The 19,438-nt window shown below is 43.3% G+C and overlaps 1 protein-coding gene across 1 annotated transcript in view; it reads left to right on the top strand.

Moving 5' to 3' along the window:
• MAP4K1 (mitogen-activated protein kinase kinase kinase kinase 1) overlaps window positions 1-19,438 on the top strand; it is a 61,198-nt gene that overhangs the window by 11,085 nt on the left and 30,675 nt on the right. Inside the window, exon 2 of the mRNA XM_073637978.1 lies at window positions 18,263-18,320. Within this exon, the coding sequence (XP_073494079.1) occupies window positions 18,263-18,320 (58 nt within the window). The remainder of the gene's footprint in view (window positions 1-18,262; window positions 18,321-19,438) is intronic.

The raw sequence follows: 19,438 nt of genomic DNA, 5'->3' as shown, positions 1-19,438 counted from the left end.
TGACCGATCTCACCAGGAAAGGTGCAAATACGGCCCAGTGGACTACTGAGGCCATTGAAGCGTTTGAGTATCTCAAAGAGAGGTTCAGTTCTGCCCCTATCCTTATGCAGCCTGATGAGACCAAGCCTTTTTTGGTTGAGGTCGATGCTTCATCGGTAGGGGTCGGAGCAGTTTTGTCTCAGGAGAACAGGGATGGAGTACATCCTTGTGCCTTCTTTTCGAAAAAATTTTCAGAAGCCGAACTGAATTATGATGTTGGAAATCGGGAGTTGCTGGCTATTAAACTCGCGTTTGAACATTGGCGTCATTTTTTGGAAGGTGCTAGATTTCCTATTTAGGTTTTCACAGATCATAAGAATTTGATCTATCTGGATTCTGGCAAGCGCTTGAATGCCCGTCAAGCTAGGTGAGCACTTTTTTTTTCTCGGTTTCATTTTTCTGTTACCTATATCCCTGGTACTAAGAATGTTAAAGCCGATGCTTTATCTTGCAGCTTCTCTCCTACGGTCGGTGCCGAGGAGGAGGAGAGCATTTTACAGAAAGGAGTTGTGGTGGCGGCATTGGACTCCGTTTTGGAGGATGGGATTCTGAAAGCTCAAGATGATGCTCCATCTAACACTCCCCATGGGAGGTTGTTAGTGCCTAGAGCCTTTAGGAGAGATTTGTTTGTGGAGTGTCATGAGTCTCGGTTGGCAGGTCATCCAGGAATTTCGGAGACTAAGAGACTTATCAGTCGCAGTTTTTGGTGGCCTGGATGACAGAAGGAAGTCATCAAGTGCATGCGTCAATGTACAGTATGTGCTAGGTCAAAGGCTTCACATACTCCTGCTGCGGGGTTGCTTTGCCCTCTGGAGGCTCCTAGTGCGCCTTGGACGCATCTCACAATGGATTTTATTACTGATCTTCCTGTGTCCGAGGGTTTCACTGTCATCTGGGTGGTCGTAGACCGTTTTAGTAAGATGTGTCATTTGGTTCCATTCATTAAGTTGCCCTGCACCAAGACACTCGCTAAGGCGTTTGTTAAGGAGATTGTCAAGCTCCATGGCGTTCCCACGGATATTGTTTCTGATAGGGGACCTCAGTTTGTGGCTCGCTTTTGGCGTGCTTTTTGTGACAGGTTGGGAGTCCATTCGTCATTTTCGTCTTGGTATCATCCTGAGTCTAATGGACAGACTGAAAGAAAGAACCAGGATGTTGAACAGTTTTTGCGTTGTTTTGTGGCGGACAATCAAGAGGTGTGGTCTGAGTTTCTGCCTCTCGCAGAATTTGCTCTTAACAATCATACATCCTCCTCTGCTGGGTGTTCTACTTTTTTTTTGTTTTACTGGGAGACATCCATCTTTTGGTTCGTTCTCCAAATTGGGGTCGTTGGTGCCGGATGAGGAGAATTTTTCCGGTGATTTGGAGAGAGTTTGGACTAATGTACGTTGCAACCTTCAAGAGGCTAACAAGAAGTCCAAGAAGTATTTTGACAGGAAACGTAAAGAGGTTTTGTTTACTGTGGGTGACATGGTTTGGTTGTCCTCAAAGAACCTGCGGTTGAGGATTCCCTCTAAAAAACTGGGTCCTAAGTTTGTGGGTCCATTTAAAGTGCTTCAGGTTGTTAACCCGTCTGCGGTTAGGTTGGATGTCCCTACTTCCTGGAAGATTAATCCTGTGATTCATGTTTCCTTGTTGAAAAAGGCTGATGTATCTGATAGGGACGCCACTGTCACAGTTCCTCCTGTGGTGGAAGACGGCGAATATGAAATTTCTCATATCTTGAATTCTAGATGGCATAGAGGGAGATTACAGTATCTTGTCTCCTGGAAGGGTTTCGGTCCCAAAGACAACTCCTGGGTAAGGACAGATGATGTCTCTGCTCCTAGGCTTGTTAAAGCTTTCCACAAGAGGTTTCCGGATAGGCCTCATAAAAGAGGGGGTACTGTTAGAACCCTCCTGTTTGTTTTTTCCATCTTGTGTTTTGCGGTCACGTGACCATCTGCCTTTATATTCCAGCTCCGCCCTTTTGGCTGTGCTGTCAGTCGTTTGGTCCTTCTGGGACCTCTAGTACCTTTTTATCTGTTTGTCTTTTTGTGTTCTGCAACAACACAATAAGTTTGGGGACATAAGGATCAGGCGGATGGGATTCTATCGCCTGATCTTTTTGTTAGGCGTGGACATAAACCACTGCTAGAGTCCTCGGTCGAGCTATCCTGTGTATGGGGTAGTCGGATACTGGAACAAGCTTGCCGTCACACACCCCAAACATCTACAATGGTAGATTTCCCAAGACCAGATGATGCCAAACCACCCGGTGTAAGGCTGACTCTTCCACCATCAATGCAGATCGTCAGAGCAAGCGCTGTGCTCACACTAAGTCAGAAAGGGTTTATATGAGATTTCTGCTCTGAAGTTTGCAGAATTCTGAATACAGCTCTAGAGTATATGATACACAATGTAGCTTAGGATCATTATAATATAAATAATTCAATGTATGTAAAAAGTTACTGAACTATTTTATATAGATGTCACGCAAGGTTTGGGAAAGACTAAGTACAACACGAAGGGAAGAGGGGGAGGAAGCCCAAACACTAGGGAAAGGGGGAGTGGAGACCCCGAAGCAGATCTAATATTACCCTGCCTACCCTACCGTCCCTATATAGGTTCCACACCTATCGCCGAGCAGGACCCTTAACCCTGTATGTTCCTAGAGCTTGGCCCTAGATAGGGAGGGGGACAAACAAGGGGGATTGACTTAGCTTGAGCAGACACCAGAGGAGTAACGCCAACTGTCCTCCAAGGGCACCAGAGATGAAGCCAGCCAACAGCTAGTGGTCCAAGCATGCACAAAGGTATATAGAAGTATCACTGGCAATTGCCTGGCGCAAACTGAGTGTTTTTAACTCCCATGCAAGGGTGTGTCAATAAGCAGCAGGAGGGAGGTCGCTGCTGGGTCTTAAAGGAAGAAGGATAAAGAAGGCGTCTGCAATGTCAATTGCAGTGACCTTCTACAGCCAGATCCAGAGCGATTGTCTATTACACCTGACACACCCGTGACAGTTTTTTAGTAGTTGATGGTCACAGCAGAACCTGCCCGATGCCAGAGAGTGTTCCTAAGGCTTCGTAGATGGTGTAGTTATGGCCCTGGGAACTTGTTTGGCTGCCATAACACAACTTGGGCGCCCTTATTCTCTATGTAGTGAATTAATGTAGATATATTGGCCTCCTCGTAGCTTACATGGATTTTCCAATCCACAGTAAAGTCAGACAACCTTTACGTAAATCCATAATCCCAGCAAATGTATTATTACCTCTCGATCTGATGTCTAGTTTATCTTCTCCATAACTTTAGACCAAGCAGTAGCAACTTGTGGTGGTCACTACTGGAGCCAGTATTATGGACATTGTAATGAAGTTCCTCCAATTTCTTGGTATTTTTTTAAAATACATCCATGGATAATATTGCGACCAATGTGATGCATTTTCAGGTCCTTCAAAAATGATGCGTAATTTCGGATGACAACCCTTGGTTGTGAAGGTCATCTCGAAGAGGTGGTTTCACACTATGTGCATAATAAGTGGTTTGATTATTGACATTTCTGGTATTTGTTTGTTTCTTGTACATGACACATAGACAACAACTAACCACAGACACAGTAAATGTTATTATGAGAGGTGCGGACTATGGGCGATACGAGTAGGAACAATGCGTTAATCAAGATGTGGTTATTTCCCTTGATGTAATTGCAAAATATCTCAGCTTTTGTCCGTGCTAAAAGACATACTAATGACTGAGCTACTCATAGGCTACTAGTAGAGAAGATACAGGCCTCAAACTGTACACCAAGGCTGCTAATAGATCTGGACTTATGGGTAGGGTGCAAATATGAAGACCAAAAATGAAACTGACCCTTAACTCGTTTTCATCAAACAATGCCTTTTATCATCTATCCAAGTGATAAGTGCCAATTTATTGATCGGTGAAGGTCTGATAGTTGGGATCTGCACCAATCGACACTTTTTATGCCCTTTAGAATGGATCGGCACTACACATGCTTGACCACTGCTCCATTCTCTCTCCTGATCGGTTCAGATCCCAGTAGTCGGCCCAGTAGGTCCCAGCAGTCAAACCACTGATCAGTAAGTTATCACCTATCGTGCGAATAGGACAATCCCAATAATAATCAGTATTTATACTTATATCAAACTCTGAGGCCTACAAACAAAGCTTCATTTTTCTATGGTCACAAGAATAGTTAACCTTTTCCTAAATAATGTGACACACCTAAGTGAAGGTTGAGCTGGAAAGTCAACATGGACAAAGTAGAAATAATACATCTAGAAAATATTTCCTTCAAGATAGCAGGTGCTGTAAAAAATAGTCCAGAACAACCAGATATTATCATCACTAGAACCACCAGGGCTCATAAAGCTAAACGTGCAACCAAACTCCACCACCAGATTCCAGATAAAGACTGCCTTATTACCATAGACCACATATGGAGTATGCAACACACTATGATAGTGCCACTGACCTCTAAACCACACCTGTCTGCCAGGTTTAAGATGACAAATACCCATGAAGATGCTCGAAATTTAGAATCTTCTAAAAAATGAAGCAATTGGAATATGTGAATAAATATAGAAGAAGCAGGTCCTGGTTAAGAAACAGAACTCTTGATTGATTGAGATTAGTTTATATGACTCAATTGACAAAGGCAGAGAATGGAAAAAGTACAAAGCTTGCGAAACAAAGGGGATGGAGTCTGACCAAGCACCGTATACCAGGAGAGGAACTGTGCGAATAATCTAGGAGAGTAGGTCGGGGAGATCTTGTGGGTGATGATTAATTGAAAACTTTTTTTTTACATTTTTGCTTGAAATATGGCTTGAATATATCGTTAGAACTACTGGGACATCTGCACAGTAGAGAGGCCACCACTGGACCCTGGTCCTGATGTTTAGGAGGATGCAAGGGCTCAGATTCCAATTCACGTTAGATGGGGGTTATGTTGCAGTTTTGGCCTTGAGGTCCAGGACCTTTACTTTACACCTCTCTGCCTAGCAATGCAGACTTCCAAATCTGTCTATGACCATTGCTCAGCCATGGAAACTACTGTCAATATGTGCGAATCTCTTCACTAATCTAGACTGCGATCTCTACGTCAGCATATCTCTATCATTGGTACGATACAAGTAGCATTTAAATGTCATCCGCAGTGTAAGATGATGACAAATGAAACAGCAAACACCACATCTACCGAGACATTGCGACAGGGGAACCCCTAACGTAGGAGGGAGTCTCCTTAGGGCTCCGTGGAAAATTTTGCAGGGCATCACCTTGTTATAAAACTGAATTACGCCTGCTCAATGCAAAGACTCAATGTACAGTATGAACACATGTAGATCTAAGAATACTTGCCATGTTACCAAACTCGAGGACTCTTGTCTCAGACTATCCACCAAGATCTAAGATTAAACTTCAAGGCCAAGGTTGAAAAACTTTGATTTTTCAGCGCTAGTAGAGCCTAACCATAGATCCATGATCCAGAGATCAGAATAAATAGTATTTATGGTCATAAACTTGGGATCTTGATGGCCTTCACACTCATCTATCAATGGTTCTTGATGTCCTTCACACTCCTCTATCAATGTTCTTGATGGCCTTCACACTCCTCTATCAATGGTTATTGATTTCCTTCAGACTCCTCTATCAATTGTTATTGATGGCCTTCACACTCCTCTATCAATGTTCTTGATGGCCTTCACACTTCTCTATCAATGTTCTTGATGTCCTTCACACTCCTCTATCAATGTTCTTGATGGCCTTCACACTCCTCTATCAATGGTTATTGATGGCCTTCACACTCCTCTATCAATGGTTCTTGATGGCCTTCACACTCCTCTATCAATGTTCTTGATGGGCTTCACACTCATCTATCAATGGTTCTTGATGGCCTTCACACTCATCTATCAATGGTTCTTGATGGCCTTCACACTCATCTATCAATGGTTCTTGATGGCCTTCACACTCATCTATCAATGGTTGTATTGACCATCTCATTTCACTATGACAGTGGGGGATGTTTGCATATCTTTCCACATTTGAATCCCAAATTTTGATACATTTTAAGCCACATCCATTGCCCCTCTCAAAAATGTCCATAAATTCTGTAAAGGCACACATTTTTTTGGAAATATTCACAAGCAGACCCATGGCTAATGGAGAGGTGGGAGGTCTTCCACTTTATATTTGAAACCAAGCAATGTGAACTGACCTCAGTTCACATTGCTTGGTTTTTTGTCTTGTTTGCATTCTGTGCAAATTAGGGGTGTGGCATCCCCCTTGTTGAGCTGGTTAGTATATATGTAGCTTACCACGGGCTTAGGTGGTCTGATATTGGGACCCGGTCCTATTTGTCTACCCTTTTATATGCATTACTTCAACTTTGATATACAGTAAGGTTTTTAATATAGACAGTGTAGGACTGTCCCAATTTAGGGTCACCTTGTCGCTGGTGGGACGGCTTGTATACTGTTTTTGATCAAAAATAGTTCACTAAGTACCCTATATTTAATATGCAACTTTGCTTTACATTTATATATAATGATGGTAGGGTATGAGATATTTTTTGTCTTTTGTAGGTTTTGCACTTTATATTTGATTAGATCTACCAGATTATTTTCTCAAATCTTTACAATTTTTATTTCCATGGTTCATCCAATTCATTGTAGGTTGCAGCTTTTGGGCTCTTTCCCTCCCTAACGCTGTGTATGAAGATTTATTGGAAATGGTTGACGGGAAATGCAAAAGAGCAAATTTATCACACTCCCAATAAAAACGATCTTGCTAGTGCCACCTGCTGGAAGCAACTTCCTTGTAGGTCAATGTCTGACCCTTAAAGGGATTGTCTGGCCTTAGAGTACAAGGCTGCAGTGACTCAATGTGTCTGCAGACTTTTGAATCCTCACATTTTGTGCACTGCGCTCTGTGAGGATTCTCTGTTGCCAGCATCGGGTGTGTGACTGCAAGTTTGGATACATGCGGTTATGTGCCAACTAGACGTGTACGGCCTCGCTCAATGTAAGTCTAGTAGGAATGTGGCCGGAAGTGTGCAGAGAGACCATTCATTTCTCTAATGAGTGTGTAATACATCAATTCTCCTGTGGAGGTGCTGTAGGGAAACTGAACACTTACTGCCAGCGTCATCTGCTGATCACTGGGGATCTCAGCATGAGGATGATCTGTGATCAGCTTGTCATTGAGAGACCCAATTAACAAAAAGGCATCGCCTAAATCAGACAACCCATTTGATCAATGGTGCTAACATTCAATATACAGTATACGCAGATCCTTGTGTGATGGGGAGAATGTATTGTAGTATGATTGCGAGCAATTGTGGTCAAACTTGGCAACAAGAGGTAGTTACACGAATGGCTACCAATGAGCCAGCTGTTATGACCTAGGTCAGGAGTAGAGCACGAGGGGGCAGATTCTGTAACACAGCACCGATAGGCCTTATCCAATGGGGCATTTAGGGTTGATATTGGTTGAGCAGTAAGTGAGCTAACTAAAGTCTGTCTGTATATAGGATTCTGATCTAAATTATTTTTGCCTAATCTGTGTTATATTCTGAGCTGCAGTCACATGGATGTTAGGAAACAATAGTCTGGAAATGTTCACTGACATCTATAGGAAAGTGTTGTGCTCATGCCCTGCAACCTGTGTAGAGGTCACTTCGCAAGGAGGAGGAAGAGGTGAGCTGTGACATCACCTATTGTGAATGCTGGATCCTGTGTTATCTACTGTGTATAGAGGTGTTATCAGTCATTGTATAGGAGGAGGAGGAGGTGAGCTGTGACATCACCTATTGTGAGTTGGGGATCCTGTGTTATCTACTGTGTATAGAGGTGTTATCAGTCATTGTATAGGAGGAGGAGGAGGTGAGCTGTGACATCACCTATTGTGAATGCTGGATCCTGTGTTATCTACTGTATATAGAGGTGTTATCAGTCATTGTACAGGAGGAGGAGGAGGTGAGCTGTGACATCACCTATTGTGAATGGTGGATCCTGTGTTATCTACTGTATATAGAGGTGTTATCAGTCATTGTACAGGAGGGGGAGGAGGTGAGCTGTGACATCACCTATTGTGAATGGTGGATCCTGTGTTATCTACTCTATATAGAGGTGTTATCAGTCATTGTACTGGAGGAGGAGGAGGTGAGCTGTGACATCACCTATTGTGAATGGTGGATCCTGTGTTATCTACTGTATATAGAGGTGTTATCAGTCATTGCACAGGAGGAGGAGGTGAGCTATGACATCACCTATTGTGAATGGTGGATCCTGTGTTATCTACTGTATATAGAGGTGTTATCAGTCATTGCACAGGAGGAGGAGAAGGTCAGCTGTGATGTAAGAATCTGAGGTTGTGGGTTGTAAGTAATCGCCTAGGCAGGTTAACGATGCCACAATATTTTATTTTACCACAGCCATGGTAATAAAGCAATTCCAGGTAAATGGCAAAAATACAGTTCTCTCAGTCCTCAGGTTCCCAATCTGGGTTCAGTAGTTCCACTGGCTTTGTATAAGGCCATACTCACTGTCTCCCAACTTTTGGTTGGCCCACAGATTTCGTATCTCCAGCCAGTATAGTCTGTAGCCACAGTCCATGATCCTCTAGACGGCAGATAAAACGATGAAAGCACAGATATCCAGTAGCAGCAGTCCTTTTAAGAAAGTGTAAATCCAAACGACATAATCCATAATGTTTATCCATTTATCCTTCCAAGTCCACGGTCTCCATCCTCTTCCTGTATATAGAAGTGTTATCAGTCATTGTACAGGAGGCGGAGGAGGTGAGCTGAGACATTACTTATTGTGAATGGTGGATCCTGTGTTATATACTGTATATAGAGGTGTTATCAGTCATTGTACAGGAGGAGGAGGAGGAGGTGAGCTGTGACATCACCTATTGTGACAGGTGGATCCTGTGTTATCTACTGTATATAGAGGTGTTATCAGTCATTGTACAGGAGGAGGAGGTGAGCTGTGACAGCACTTATTGTGAATGGTGGATCCTGTGTTATCTACTGTATATAGAGGTGTTATCAGTCATTGTACAGGAGGAGGAGGAGGTGAGCTGTGACATTACTTATTGTGAATGGTGGATCATGTATTATCTACTTTATATAGAGGTGTTATCAGTCATTGTACAGGAGGAGGCGAGCTGTGACATCACCTATTCTGAATGGTGGATCCTGTGTTATCTAATGTATATAGAGGTGTTATCAGTCATTGTACAGGAGGAGGAGGAGGTGAGCTGTGACACCACCTATTGTGAAAGGTGGATCCTATGTTATCTACTGTATATAGATGTTAGTTGTCATTGCAATCCTGCCTGTGATGATAAAATGACTTCTCCCTAAAGAACAGGAAGTACAAGCCTATTATTAGGTTTAGTGGGAAAAGTGAAAACGTCACAATCTTTGTCTGTAATATAGATATTAAAAAAGGTGAATTTTTTTAATATATGTAACAATAAAACTTAACAAATTATTAGTTTCTGATTACACAATCCTTTGTCACCAGCAGTATTCACATTGCTCGAGTATATGAAATGCACTTTAAGAAAAAAGGAACCTAAAAACAAATGTATTATAAAATACATAATGTCAAACAAAATGATACATAACTGAAAGGAAGTGAAAGTTTTGGGTGACGGGAGAGTTAAAATCATCTGCATTATCTTGATGGGGTTACCTGCTTTGGATGATCCTTTTTTGTTAGAAAAGTTCCCCAGAGATAAGCTGGAACTTGAGTTTTTGTCTGTTAAGGGTGAGTTTGAACCAGAAGACCCATGGCCGGTCTGTACAACGAGGTCCGTCCAATGAGGTCCTGCAAAACCGTCACAACAGTATATTAATGGGGTTGGGGGGGAGTTATTGATTTTAGTAAAAGTGAAGTTTTATATTAGTGAGGTGGAAAATAGGTTTTTATTTGTCTTTGGGAACTTGTAAATAATGTCGTTCACCCTCCCGCCCACCGAGGGTCTTCCTTTTCTATAGTTTTGTACACATGGGGGTGGATGTCGCTGACTGCATAACATTTTGTAACTAACCTCAATCTCTATGTCGAGAATTTGCAGCTAAATAACAGTGTTAAGCACTTTTTAGCTACACAACAGTGAGAAATCAGCCAGCAGGAAGCCGCGGGAACTCACAGCTTGGGTCTCGAGGAGAGGACAATTCTTGAGTAGAGCAGTGGGCATACGAGCGCACAGGGGCACCAGACCCTTGTTCTTAAGATTGGTGGGTGTCAATGTGGTCGGACCCCCACTGATCATACATTTATAGGACCAGTGATGACTGGGAATCATCCCATTACAACTACTGTATATATAACATAAACTATTAAAGTTTGATGGGTGGTGGTCCGAGTCCTGAGACACCCATCGATCACTCCAAGTCAAAGGGTGCAAAGGTGCTCCACTTATGTCATAAGTCATTTTGGAGGTGTGGCGCCCCTGAGGGTTCGACCGCCACAGGAATGCTGCACTTCTCTAATGGAGTGTAGTGTTCCTCCTCTGAGGTAAGAACAGTGTGATAGTCGTGACCCAGCCTTGCATCCAACACCACACTTCTCCACCAGAGGGAGCTAATATGCACTAGGTGCTGCTCCCCTGGTTACAGGGAGACTGGGGAACACAAAGTGGTAGGAACCAATTGGTGGGTGAGGGTGGAGGACTTACAAGTTAGTTGCACTTTAGAATTCATATTTAATAGTATGCCATCTTTGATCTTGGTTCTTCTCCGGTCCTTCTGCTAATTCTCCCTAGTTAATTAGTTGGTCGTACTGTGCTGTCAAAATACTGTGTGTAATGTGACTTCCCTCCGGGAGCGCAGATCCTGTGTGGGCCTGCGCCGGTAAGGGACACAGCCCTCGTACCCTGGCCTTGGGACGAGAGGTAGGTTGCAGACAAGGAATGTCTCAACCCGGCCGAGGACCAGGATCAAGAAGGCCCGGGAGCTTTAGAGTGTGGCTCCCCAGCAAATGGGTCCCGGGGAGGATGCAGACGGAGCGGAGCACGCCACCTGTCCTCGCCTACCTGATCTATTCAGAGGGATTCCGGCTGCAAGAGGGGTACCGGCCCCCGACACCCGACCTGGTACTTCATGTCCTGGACGGGAAAGCCCGGTTAGGCCCTGAGGATCCCACCGGGCATAGGATGGAGAGGAATTGGCACCCGTGCCCTAGTCCTGAGAGGAGCTCAGAGGGAGACCTGGCCTATCTACACACGCACAGACGGGAAAGGGTGAAGTCTGTAGTGCAGGAACACTCTGGTGTAGAGTCGCTACCGAACACTGGACTTTCTCGGAGGTAGTCGGACCCCCGTCCCTGGTGGCCGCAGGACTCCGTGGGGAGCAGGGAGTCGCCTTCCCGCTGTCATCTCTGAGTGAGTAAAGCCTTGGAAGTTCACCCCTATGGCCTCCGGACTGTTCATTACGCGCCATACCACACGACGCGGTGCCCGTACTCCCCGCACTACTACTCCCCCTCCATCCTGCCTGCCTGCCCCGAGGCCTTGCTCCGCCTGTGGGGAGCAGTGAGAACCTTGGCTGCCACGACACCGGGCCTCGGCGGACTGTAGCGGCGCTGGTGACCCTTCACCAGGCACCACAGGTGGCGTAGTCGTTAAATTAGCCACTCAAACCCGGATGAGCCCACAGCATCTTCCTTTCATGTGACGGCCCTGAGCACGGGTCGGGTCCGGGCCACAGCTACATCCCATCTCTTCGTCAGAGGGACCGACACCGAGTCCCCCAACACCCAGGGTAAACTCAAAATTAAAAGGGCTCCTTCGAGAATTGAGGCGTCACAGAGGGATGGTGCTTCACTTGTGATTTAAGGACATTAGGTAGAGACTATTTAGGGGAGTGGTCTATAGAAAGGGGCGGCAAACGTTTCCATAAAAAATTACGACTTTCTGTGATTTTTGGCTCAGTTGTGAAGACATTTTTTTTAAAAAGGATGTTGGCAGCCCTGCTCAATACTAGATAAATAAAGCTAATGGTTTACAAAGTTACCCAACTTTTTGTATACTGTATAATGACATACCCTTTAATATGAAATTAGGGAAACGGGAACGTTCTGCTTCCGTGTTTTTGAGCATTTTGGCTCAGTCGTTGCAGAACCCCAACCACATTGGAAACGTGAATAACGTTGATTATCTGGTGACTACGGCGCCTGTCAGGGGTGCGGTATATCAGACAGCAATATATCAATCAGTTCTTGGAGTTTATGGCTCCGATTTATCATTTGCATTCACTTTTTTCTTTTTTTTGTCAAGTGCTATTCATTTGTGCCAAATTTTTCAAACTTGCATGAATTTTACACAAAGTTAAAAATGGATTTAATTTTTGCCTTTAACCTTTTTTTTGCATTTGTTGAGCGCCAAAAGTCACCTGATTTGCAAAATGGCACAAAAATTATGACAAAATATCTGGTGTATGCAAAATAACTTGGTGGAGGGACAAGAGTACACTTGCAACAAATTTTGCAATTTTTTAAAAAGTCACAAGTGTTGAATCAGCTGAAAACATCTGGAAATCCTAATCTTCGCCCCCACTAACAAGCTAAAGAAAAAAACAAGCGAACACATAGGATATAGACTTAAAGAAAGGCGCATATTAAAAGAAGAATGAAGAGGAAATAGAAAGATGAATATGGCGCAAACAAGAAAAGGTGCAAAACACTAAAAACTCAACAAAAAACAGTTATCTTCGGCTTGCATTCTATGTTTTTTTTTTATGGGAATTTTTTAATGTAATCACGACCGAGCCACGCACAAGATTAATCGGATCTGATGACAATGTCTCAGTGCTGATATCACAGGAACCTCCTGAGATCCGGTCCAGTCCAGACCTCAATGAGTCCGACCTGTTTTGGCTACACAACATTAGCAGGTGGTTTTGAAGTCCTGGCTGATCGGCGTAGTTTGTGGGTGTAATTTTATATACATCTAGGTGGTTTTTGCTTCTTTTGTCCCATTATGTCTGACTCAGCATCTTGTTTTTTTTACAGATGATTTGTTCATCTCATCTGTGTGAGTCTGACACCTGGAACCTCGAGAACAGGGCTGTGCACGGCTCCATCCGAATAGAGCGCTGGTGTTGCAGCTCAGCTTCATTGAAGTGAATTGCATTATCATCTAGGTTAATTCTGTCCAAGAAAAGGAGGCCAAACCTAAAATGTCAAAGTTTACCCCTGATTACAAGCTTTGAAATAACAGAGAGAGTAAACACCTTCTAGTGGTGCTTGTAGGCTTGTAAATGAGGAATAACATTAGTTCTGGCCAATAAATGACTTGTATCCTGCATTTTTCACTATTTATTCCCCTCTGCAGGCTCTATGTCTTTGTTTCAGTTCTGTCTGAGCTAATAAATGGAGCCTAGCTACTATGATGTAGCACACACAGACATGAGGGATTTCTGCTCTCTTGTCTCTATGCAGGACATGTTCAGAAATGGCAACGTAGTGAACACCATACTGAACAGTGTAGCTGTGAATCCAGCTCTGGATAAAGATAAATTACTTGCTAGAACCTGCAGCAGGGATCTTTGTTTTTTTCTGCCTGTTTCAGTGCTACTACCTGCTTCGTATCTCCCCCTCCATAAGTTTTAATAGCTGCAGTAACCTGATACTTCAGTGAGCTAGCAGTCCATTGTCGTTTGACCAAGACAGATTTGAGCAGTTTTTCAGAGTGGATGATTAGTTTAGGACCTGAGAGGAAGGAGAACAAAAGTGGGTCATAAGTGGAGAAAGAAGAATATTTCTTGGATAAAATATCTTACAAATCTTCTTGTGTTCTCTTGCACTATTCATTTTTGCAAAGTTTGTTGAAATGAAAGTCAAATTAAATTTAGCACCAATGATTATGCCATAGAATATGTAATTGCACTGCAACTATACCCAGTAACTCAGTGGTGACATATTTTCTGATTTGAGTTGTTCTCTTTCTTTATCTTCTCCATCCAGCCCACACCGTCATAAATATTTCTTTCAGCCATAACTCCTCATCTGCAGGTAGTTACAGAGCCAATGTAATGGGCAAAAAATAATAGGGGCAAAAGTGGAGAAAGAAGAACATTATTATTATTATTTATTGTTATAGCGCCATTTATTCCATGGCGCTTTACATGTGAAAAAGGGGTATAATACAAGAACAATTACAATAACCTTGAACAAAATGTGACGGTGACTGGTACAGGAGGAGCGAGGACCCTGCCCGCGAGGGCTCACAATCCACAAGGGATGGGTGAGGATACAGTAGGTGAGGGTAGAGCTGGTCGTGCAGCGGTATGGTGGTTCGGTGGTTACTGCAGGTTGTAGGCTTGTCGGGAGAGGTGGGTCTTCAGGCTCCTTTTGAAGGTTTCCACGGTAAGTGAGAGCCTAATATGTTGGGGTAGAGAGATCCAGAGTAAGGGGGATGCACGGGAGAAATCTTGTATGCGATTGGTGGAAGAGGAGATAAGAGGGGAGTAGAGCAGGAGACCTTGTGAGGATCTTGCGTGCAGATATGTATAATAATAATAATAATATTTTTTTATTTTTATAGCGCCAACATATTCCGCAGCACTTTACAAATTCTAGGGGGGACTTATACAGACAATTCAGAATAAGCATATTTCGTATCAAAAGGAGTGAGGGCCCTGCTCGCAAGCTTACAGTCTATGAGGAAATGGGGGAGACACAAAAGGTAGAATGTACATATATTGTATAATGCAGCCTTGATATACTAAATAGGATAAATAATAATACATGTACTGGTCTCCAGCCAGTATGTGTACAGTCCTGACCAAGGCTATTAAGTGCATGGATGGTATGAACATGAAATTCAAGAAGATTTTAATATAGGCCAAAACTGGGACAGTTAGTGTTTTGAGGCGATAGGCCAGTCTAAAGAAATGGGTTTTTAGGGTCCGCTTGAAACTGTGGGTATTGGGAATTAATCGAACTGTCCTGGGTAGTGCATACCAAAGAATTGGCGCAGCATGTGAGAAATTTTGGAGACACAGGAGTGGGAAGTTCGGATTATGGAGGATTTTAGTTTTAAGTCATTGGCAGAATGGAGGGCACGGGGAGGATGGTAGACTGAGACAAGGGAGGAGATGTAGGGGGGTACTGAAGCATGAAGCGCTTTGTGGGTAAACGTGATACGTTTAAATTGAACTCTATATTGGATGGGTAACCAATGCAATGACTGGCACAGGGAAGAGGCATCGGTGTAGCGGTTGGCGAGGAATATGATCCTGGCTGCTGCGTTAAGGACGGATTGGAGAGGGGAGAGTTTAGTAAGAGGGAGACCGATAAGTAGAGAGTTGCAATAGTCGAATCGAGAATGAATAAGAGCTACAGTAAGAGTTTTTGCCGAGTCAAAGGTGAGAAAAGTCCTGATTCTTGAGATGTTTTTGAGGTGTAGATGACATGAACGAGCGAGTGATTTGATGTGAGGAGTGAAGGAAAGATCTGAGTCAAAAATGACCCCAAGACCGTAGGCTTGTAGCGGGCACAGGTAGGTTAGTGGAGGGAGGAAATACGAGTAGTTCAGTTTTTGACAGATTCAGTTTTAGGTAGAGGGAGGACATAATGTTAGACACAGCAGAAAGACAATCACTGGTCTTTTGTAATAATGCAGGGGTGATGTCCGGAGCAGAGGTGTATAATTGGGTGTCATCAGCATAGAGATGGTACTGAAAACCGAATCTACTGATTGTTTGTCCAATGGGAGCGGTGTATAAGGAGAAAAGAAGGGGGCCTAGGACTGATCCTTGAGGAACCCCTACAGTAAGGGGAAGGAGAGAGGAGGAGGAGCCGGCGAAACACACAGAGAAGGAGCGGTCAGAGATATAGGAGGAGAACTAAGTCAGGAGACTAGGTCACAGATATATGGAGGAGACAGGTTGTGGATGGCTTTGTATGCCATGGTTAGAGTTTTGAACTGGAGTCTCTTGGCCATGGGGAGCCAGTGAAGGGATTGACAGAGAAGAGAGGTGGGGGGACAGGTGGATTAGTCGGGCAGCAGAGTTTAGGATAGATTGGAGGGGTGCAAGAGTGTTGGAAGGGAGGCCACAAAGCAGGAGGTTGCAGTAGTCGAGGGGGAAGATGATGAGGGCGTGCACTAGTGGTTTTGCAGATTCATGGTTGAGGAATGTGCGGATCTGGGAGATACTTTTGAGTTGAAGTCGGCAGGAAGTGGAAAGGGCTTGGATATGTGGTTTGAAGGAGAGATCAGAGTCCAGGGTTACCCCGAGTCAGTGAGTGGGACTGGGGAGAGTGAACAGCCATTGACATTGATAGATAGGTCAGGTGGGGGGATGAATGAGATGGTGGAAAGATGATGAATTCAGTTTTATCCATGCTAATGTTACACGCACGCCGCTAGGTTCAGATAGGGCGAGACTGGTTTCATGAATTCTTTGGAATCCTGGGGGAACAGTTACTCAGGGCGACCATAGGCTGCAGCTTCTCTCAGGCACACGATAGATTCAATTGCTGAGCAGACACATCTGACAAGAGTCTTTTTCAACAGTTTAACAGTGGAATTTAATCTGAAGCACGTCCAGTGCAATTCAGGGATATTACAGCAACAATCTTTATTACAGTACAGTTTGAGTTTCTTGAGCAACCGGCTCCAGTAACAATACAGTAGTTTCTTCACAAGGCACAGTATTACAGTCTCTTCAGTAGCATAATTCAACATAGATTAGATCTCTTAGCTGCACACTTCTATGCATACACAACCACAAGGACACAATAGTACACATGGAGTTGTACTGCATGAATAGTACTGCATGGAGATGGAGGGGGGAGGGTTTGAGGAGGGAGATGATCTCTGTGACACATTTGCTTCCAGTCCTTATCTTCCTGCCTGATAATACTCTGTACTGTTAGTTCAGGGAGTTTATCTGACCTGTGTTTAGTTTCTCTCCTGATCTAAATCCTGTTCAGTTGCCTTCTGTCAGATTCAGATAACACACCACCTTTCTCTTCAGCTTCAGCCAGACTACAATAACAAGTTCCCCACAATCCCCCTGGGGCTCTGCTAAAACACTCCCTGTCTCCTGTGACTTTGTTAACCCCTCTAGTTGCTGGATGCTTCGGAAGCACAACACTTCCTGTCTCCTGTGCTTGTGTAACAGTTGCTGGATGCTTTTGAAGCAACAGCACTACTTCTGCATGTCACACTACGTTTTAGAAATCTAGCAGAGAAGAAAGATGAAATAGCGGACAGACATTGTGGGATTTTGGTTAGTAGGGAGGAGATATCGGGTCCGGAGAGGTAGATCTCTAGGATAAGATATACTGCAAAGATTCTTGCGTTCTCTTGTACTATTAATTTCTGGAAAATTTTATGAAGCGAAAATCAATTTCAGCAAGAATGAGTATACCATAGAATATATCATTGCGTGACAATTATATCCAGTGACTCAGTGGTGACATATTGCCTGATTTGAGTTGTTTTCTTTCTTCATCTTCTTCAACTGGCCCAGACCGTCGTAAACATTTCTTTCAACCATAACTCACATAACTCATTATCTACATTCTACAGCCAGTTAAAGAGCCAACTTAATGGCCTAAAAAAATAACTGTGCCACTGTGCCCCCATAGTTTTGCTGCCCAACTCTTACTGAATGAAAAAGAGGGCCAACTTAAGCATTCTGTTTTGTTAAGCTACACCCTTAACCATGCCAAAGCTCTGCACGCAATCACACACCCAACCTCCTCCGGTAGACCACCAACACAAGACATAGAGCCCTAAAAATGTAACTTGGCATGATCATCTTGGCAACACGGTGATAGGGCCAGAAGGAGCGTAGTAATGGGATGGGGTATGGAGTTGATGTTCTCCGAGCTCCTACACAGTTCTCAACTTCTTCCACATCCCAAGGAAATCGACATTGATCAGTTAACCAATCGTGATCAATATCAATCACATACAATTAGAGGGTAACTGGAAAAGCACACATTCTCCTGATATATTGCTGAACTCTTTATTATCACATGGTTCCGGATGTCATATTTTCTAATGGAAAAGGAGGTCATAGAAGAAACAAATTTGATGTATTAAAAAATTGACTTGGACCCATGAGTTGTAGACATGTAGTGTTGACCCTGTGCAGAGAAGTTTGGATTCAGATGTTCTAGATGGGCCATTGAAGTTTCATTAACACTTCACCTTCATGACTGAATCAATTGTATTTTATTTCTTGTGTAGGCTAGGAACAAGGTGAGCGGAGAGTTGGCTGCGGTGAAAATTGTCAAGGAGGAGACTGGTAAGTGATGGAGACAATCTTGGCATTCTTGTTTTGTATTCAAACTTTTTACTCTCAGAATCCGGATATAAATTTAGGCAATTTTCACCAAACTTGTCTATGAAAATATAAAAAAAAAAATATTGTCTTTGTCTGCTGACTTGTATATCCTGAATAGTAGGTGTTAAAGGGACCTGTCAGCTCGCCGAAATATGTCTGCTTTAGTAAATATTTGCATTACCTATAATATTATAACTCTATGTTGTGCCATTCCTCTGTTATTTCCTTTAGGAATGCATAAATAAATTGCCAATTGGGTGTTACCAGTTAGGGGTGTGTCCCTCAGCAGTCTTACACTGACCAATTAGTGCTGACCAGAAAAAAGGTCTGCTTTATCTAGTGCACTCTGTCAGGGTTTCAAAGATGGCAATTGCCACCTATATGCCGCCCATCCTAGATTTCAGAAGGCACGCAGTAGGACGTGCAGCATGAAACAGACGCACTGAGACTGTCAGACTGACTGAGATAAATGTTCAATCTCATTCTCAGTTAAACAAAAGTATTTATCTTCTCCTTTAGTCGCCTCCACATAGTGTCCTGTCAGGTAGACTGAACAGAGGAATGTGTTCAGGATGCCTGACCGGATGCTGCTCTGACAAGACCTCTTTCTCAAGAAGATGTTCATCAAGCAGCCCGTCCTACTGCATGTCCTCCTGAAATCTAGGATGGGTGGTGATTGATGGCAGTTGCCATCTTTAAAATTCTGACAGAGTTCAGCAGATAAAGCAGACATTTTTTCTAAATAAAGGTATTTAGTAAAATGTTTAATATTTCAATGTGTATTATTTATTTATTTATTTAATTACATTTCTTGGAGAACCCCTTTAATACTACCCAAATAGGTTGTGGCAAGAGTGTGCAAAGGAGGTGCAGAGACTGGAGTGTCCATTATCTCTATACTGAGACATTGCCATGTTTATTATCTCTGTACTGTAATATCACTGTGTATAGTATCATCATACTATGACATCACTGTGTATATTATCCCTGTACTGTGACATCACTGTGTGTATTATCCCTGTACTATGACATCACTGTGTGTATTATCCCTGTACTGTGACATCAATGTGTGTATTATC

The sequence above is a fragment of the Phyllobates terribilis genome, unplaced genomic scaffold (assembly GCF_046119375.1).
Source record: "Phyllobates terribilis strain yellow unplaced genomic scaffold, ASM4611937v1 Scaffold_7__3_contigs__length_470593459, whole genome shotgun sequence".
In the NCBI taxonomy this organism is placed as follows: Eukaryota; Metazoa; Chordata; class Amphibia; order Anura; family Dendrobatidae; genus Phyllobates; species Phyllobates terribilis.
The sequence above is the reverse complement of the archived record's forward strand: the minus strand, read 5'-3'. Positions and strand labels throughout refer to the sequence as shown.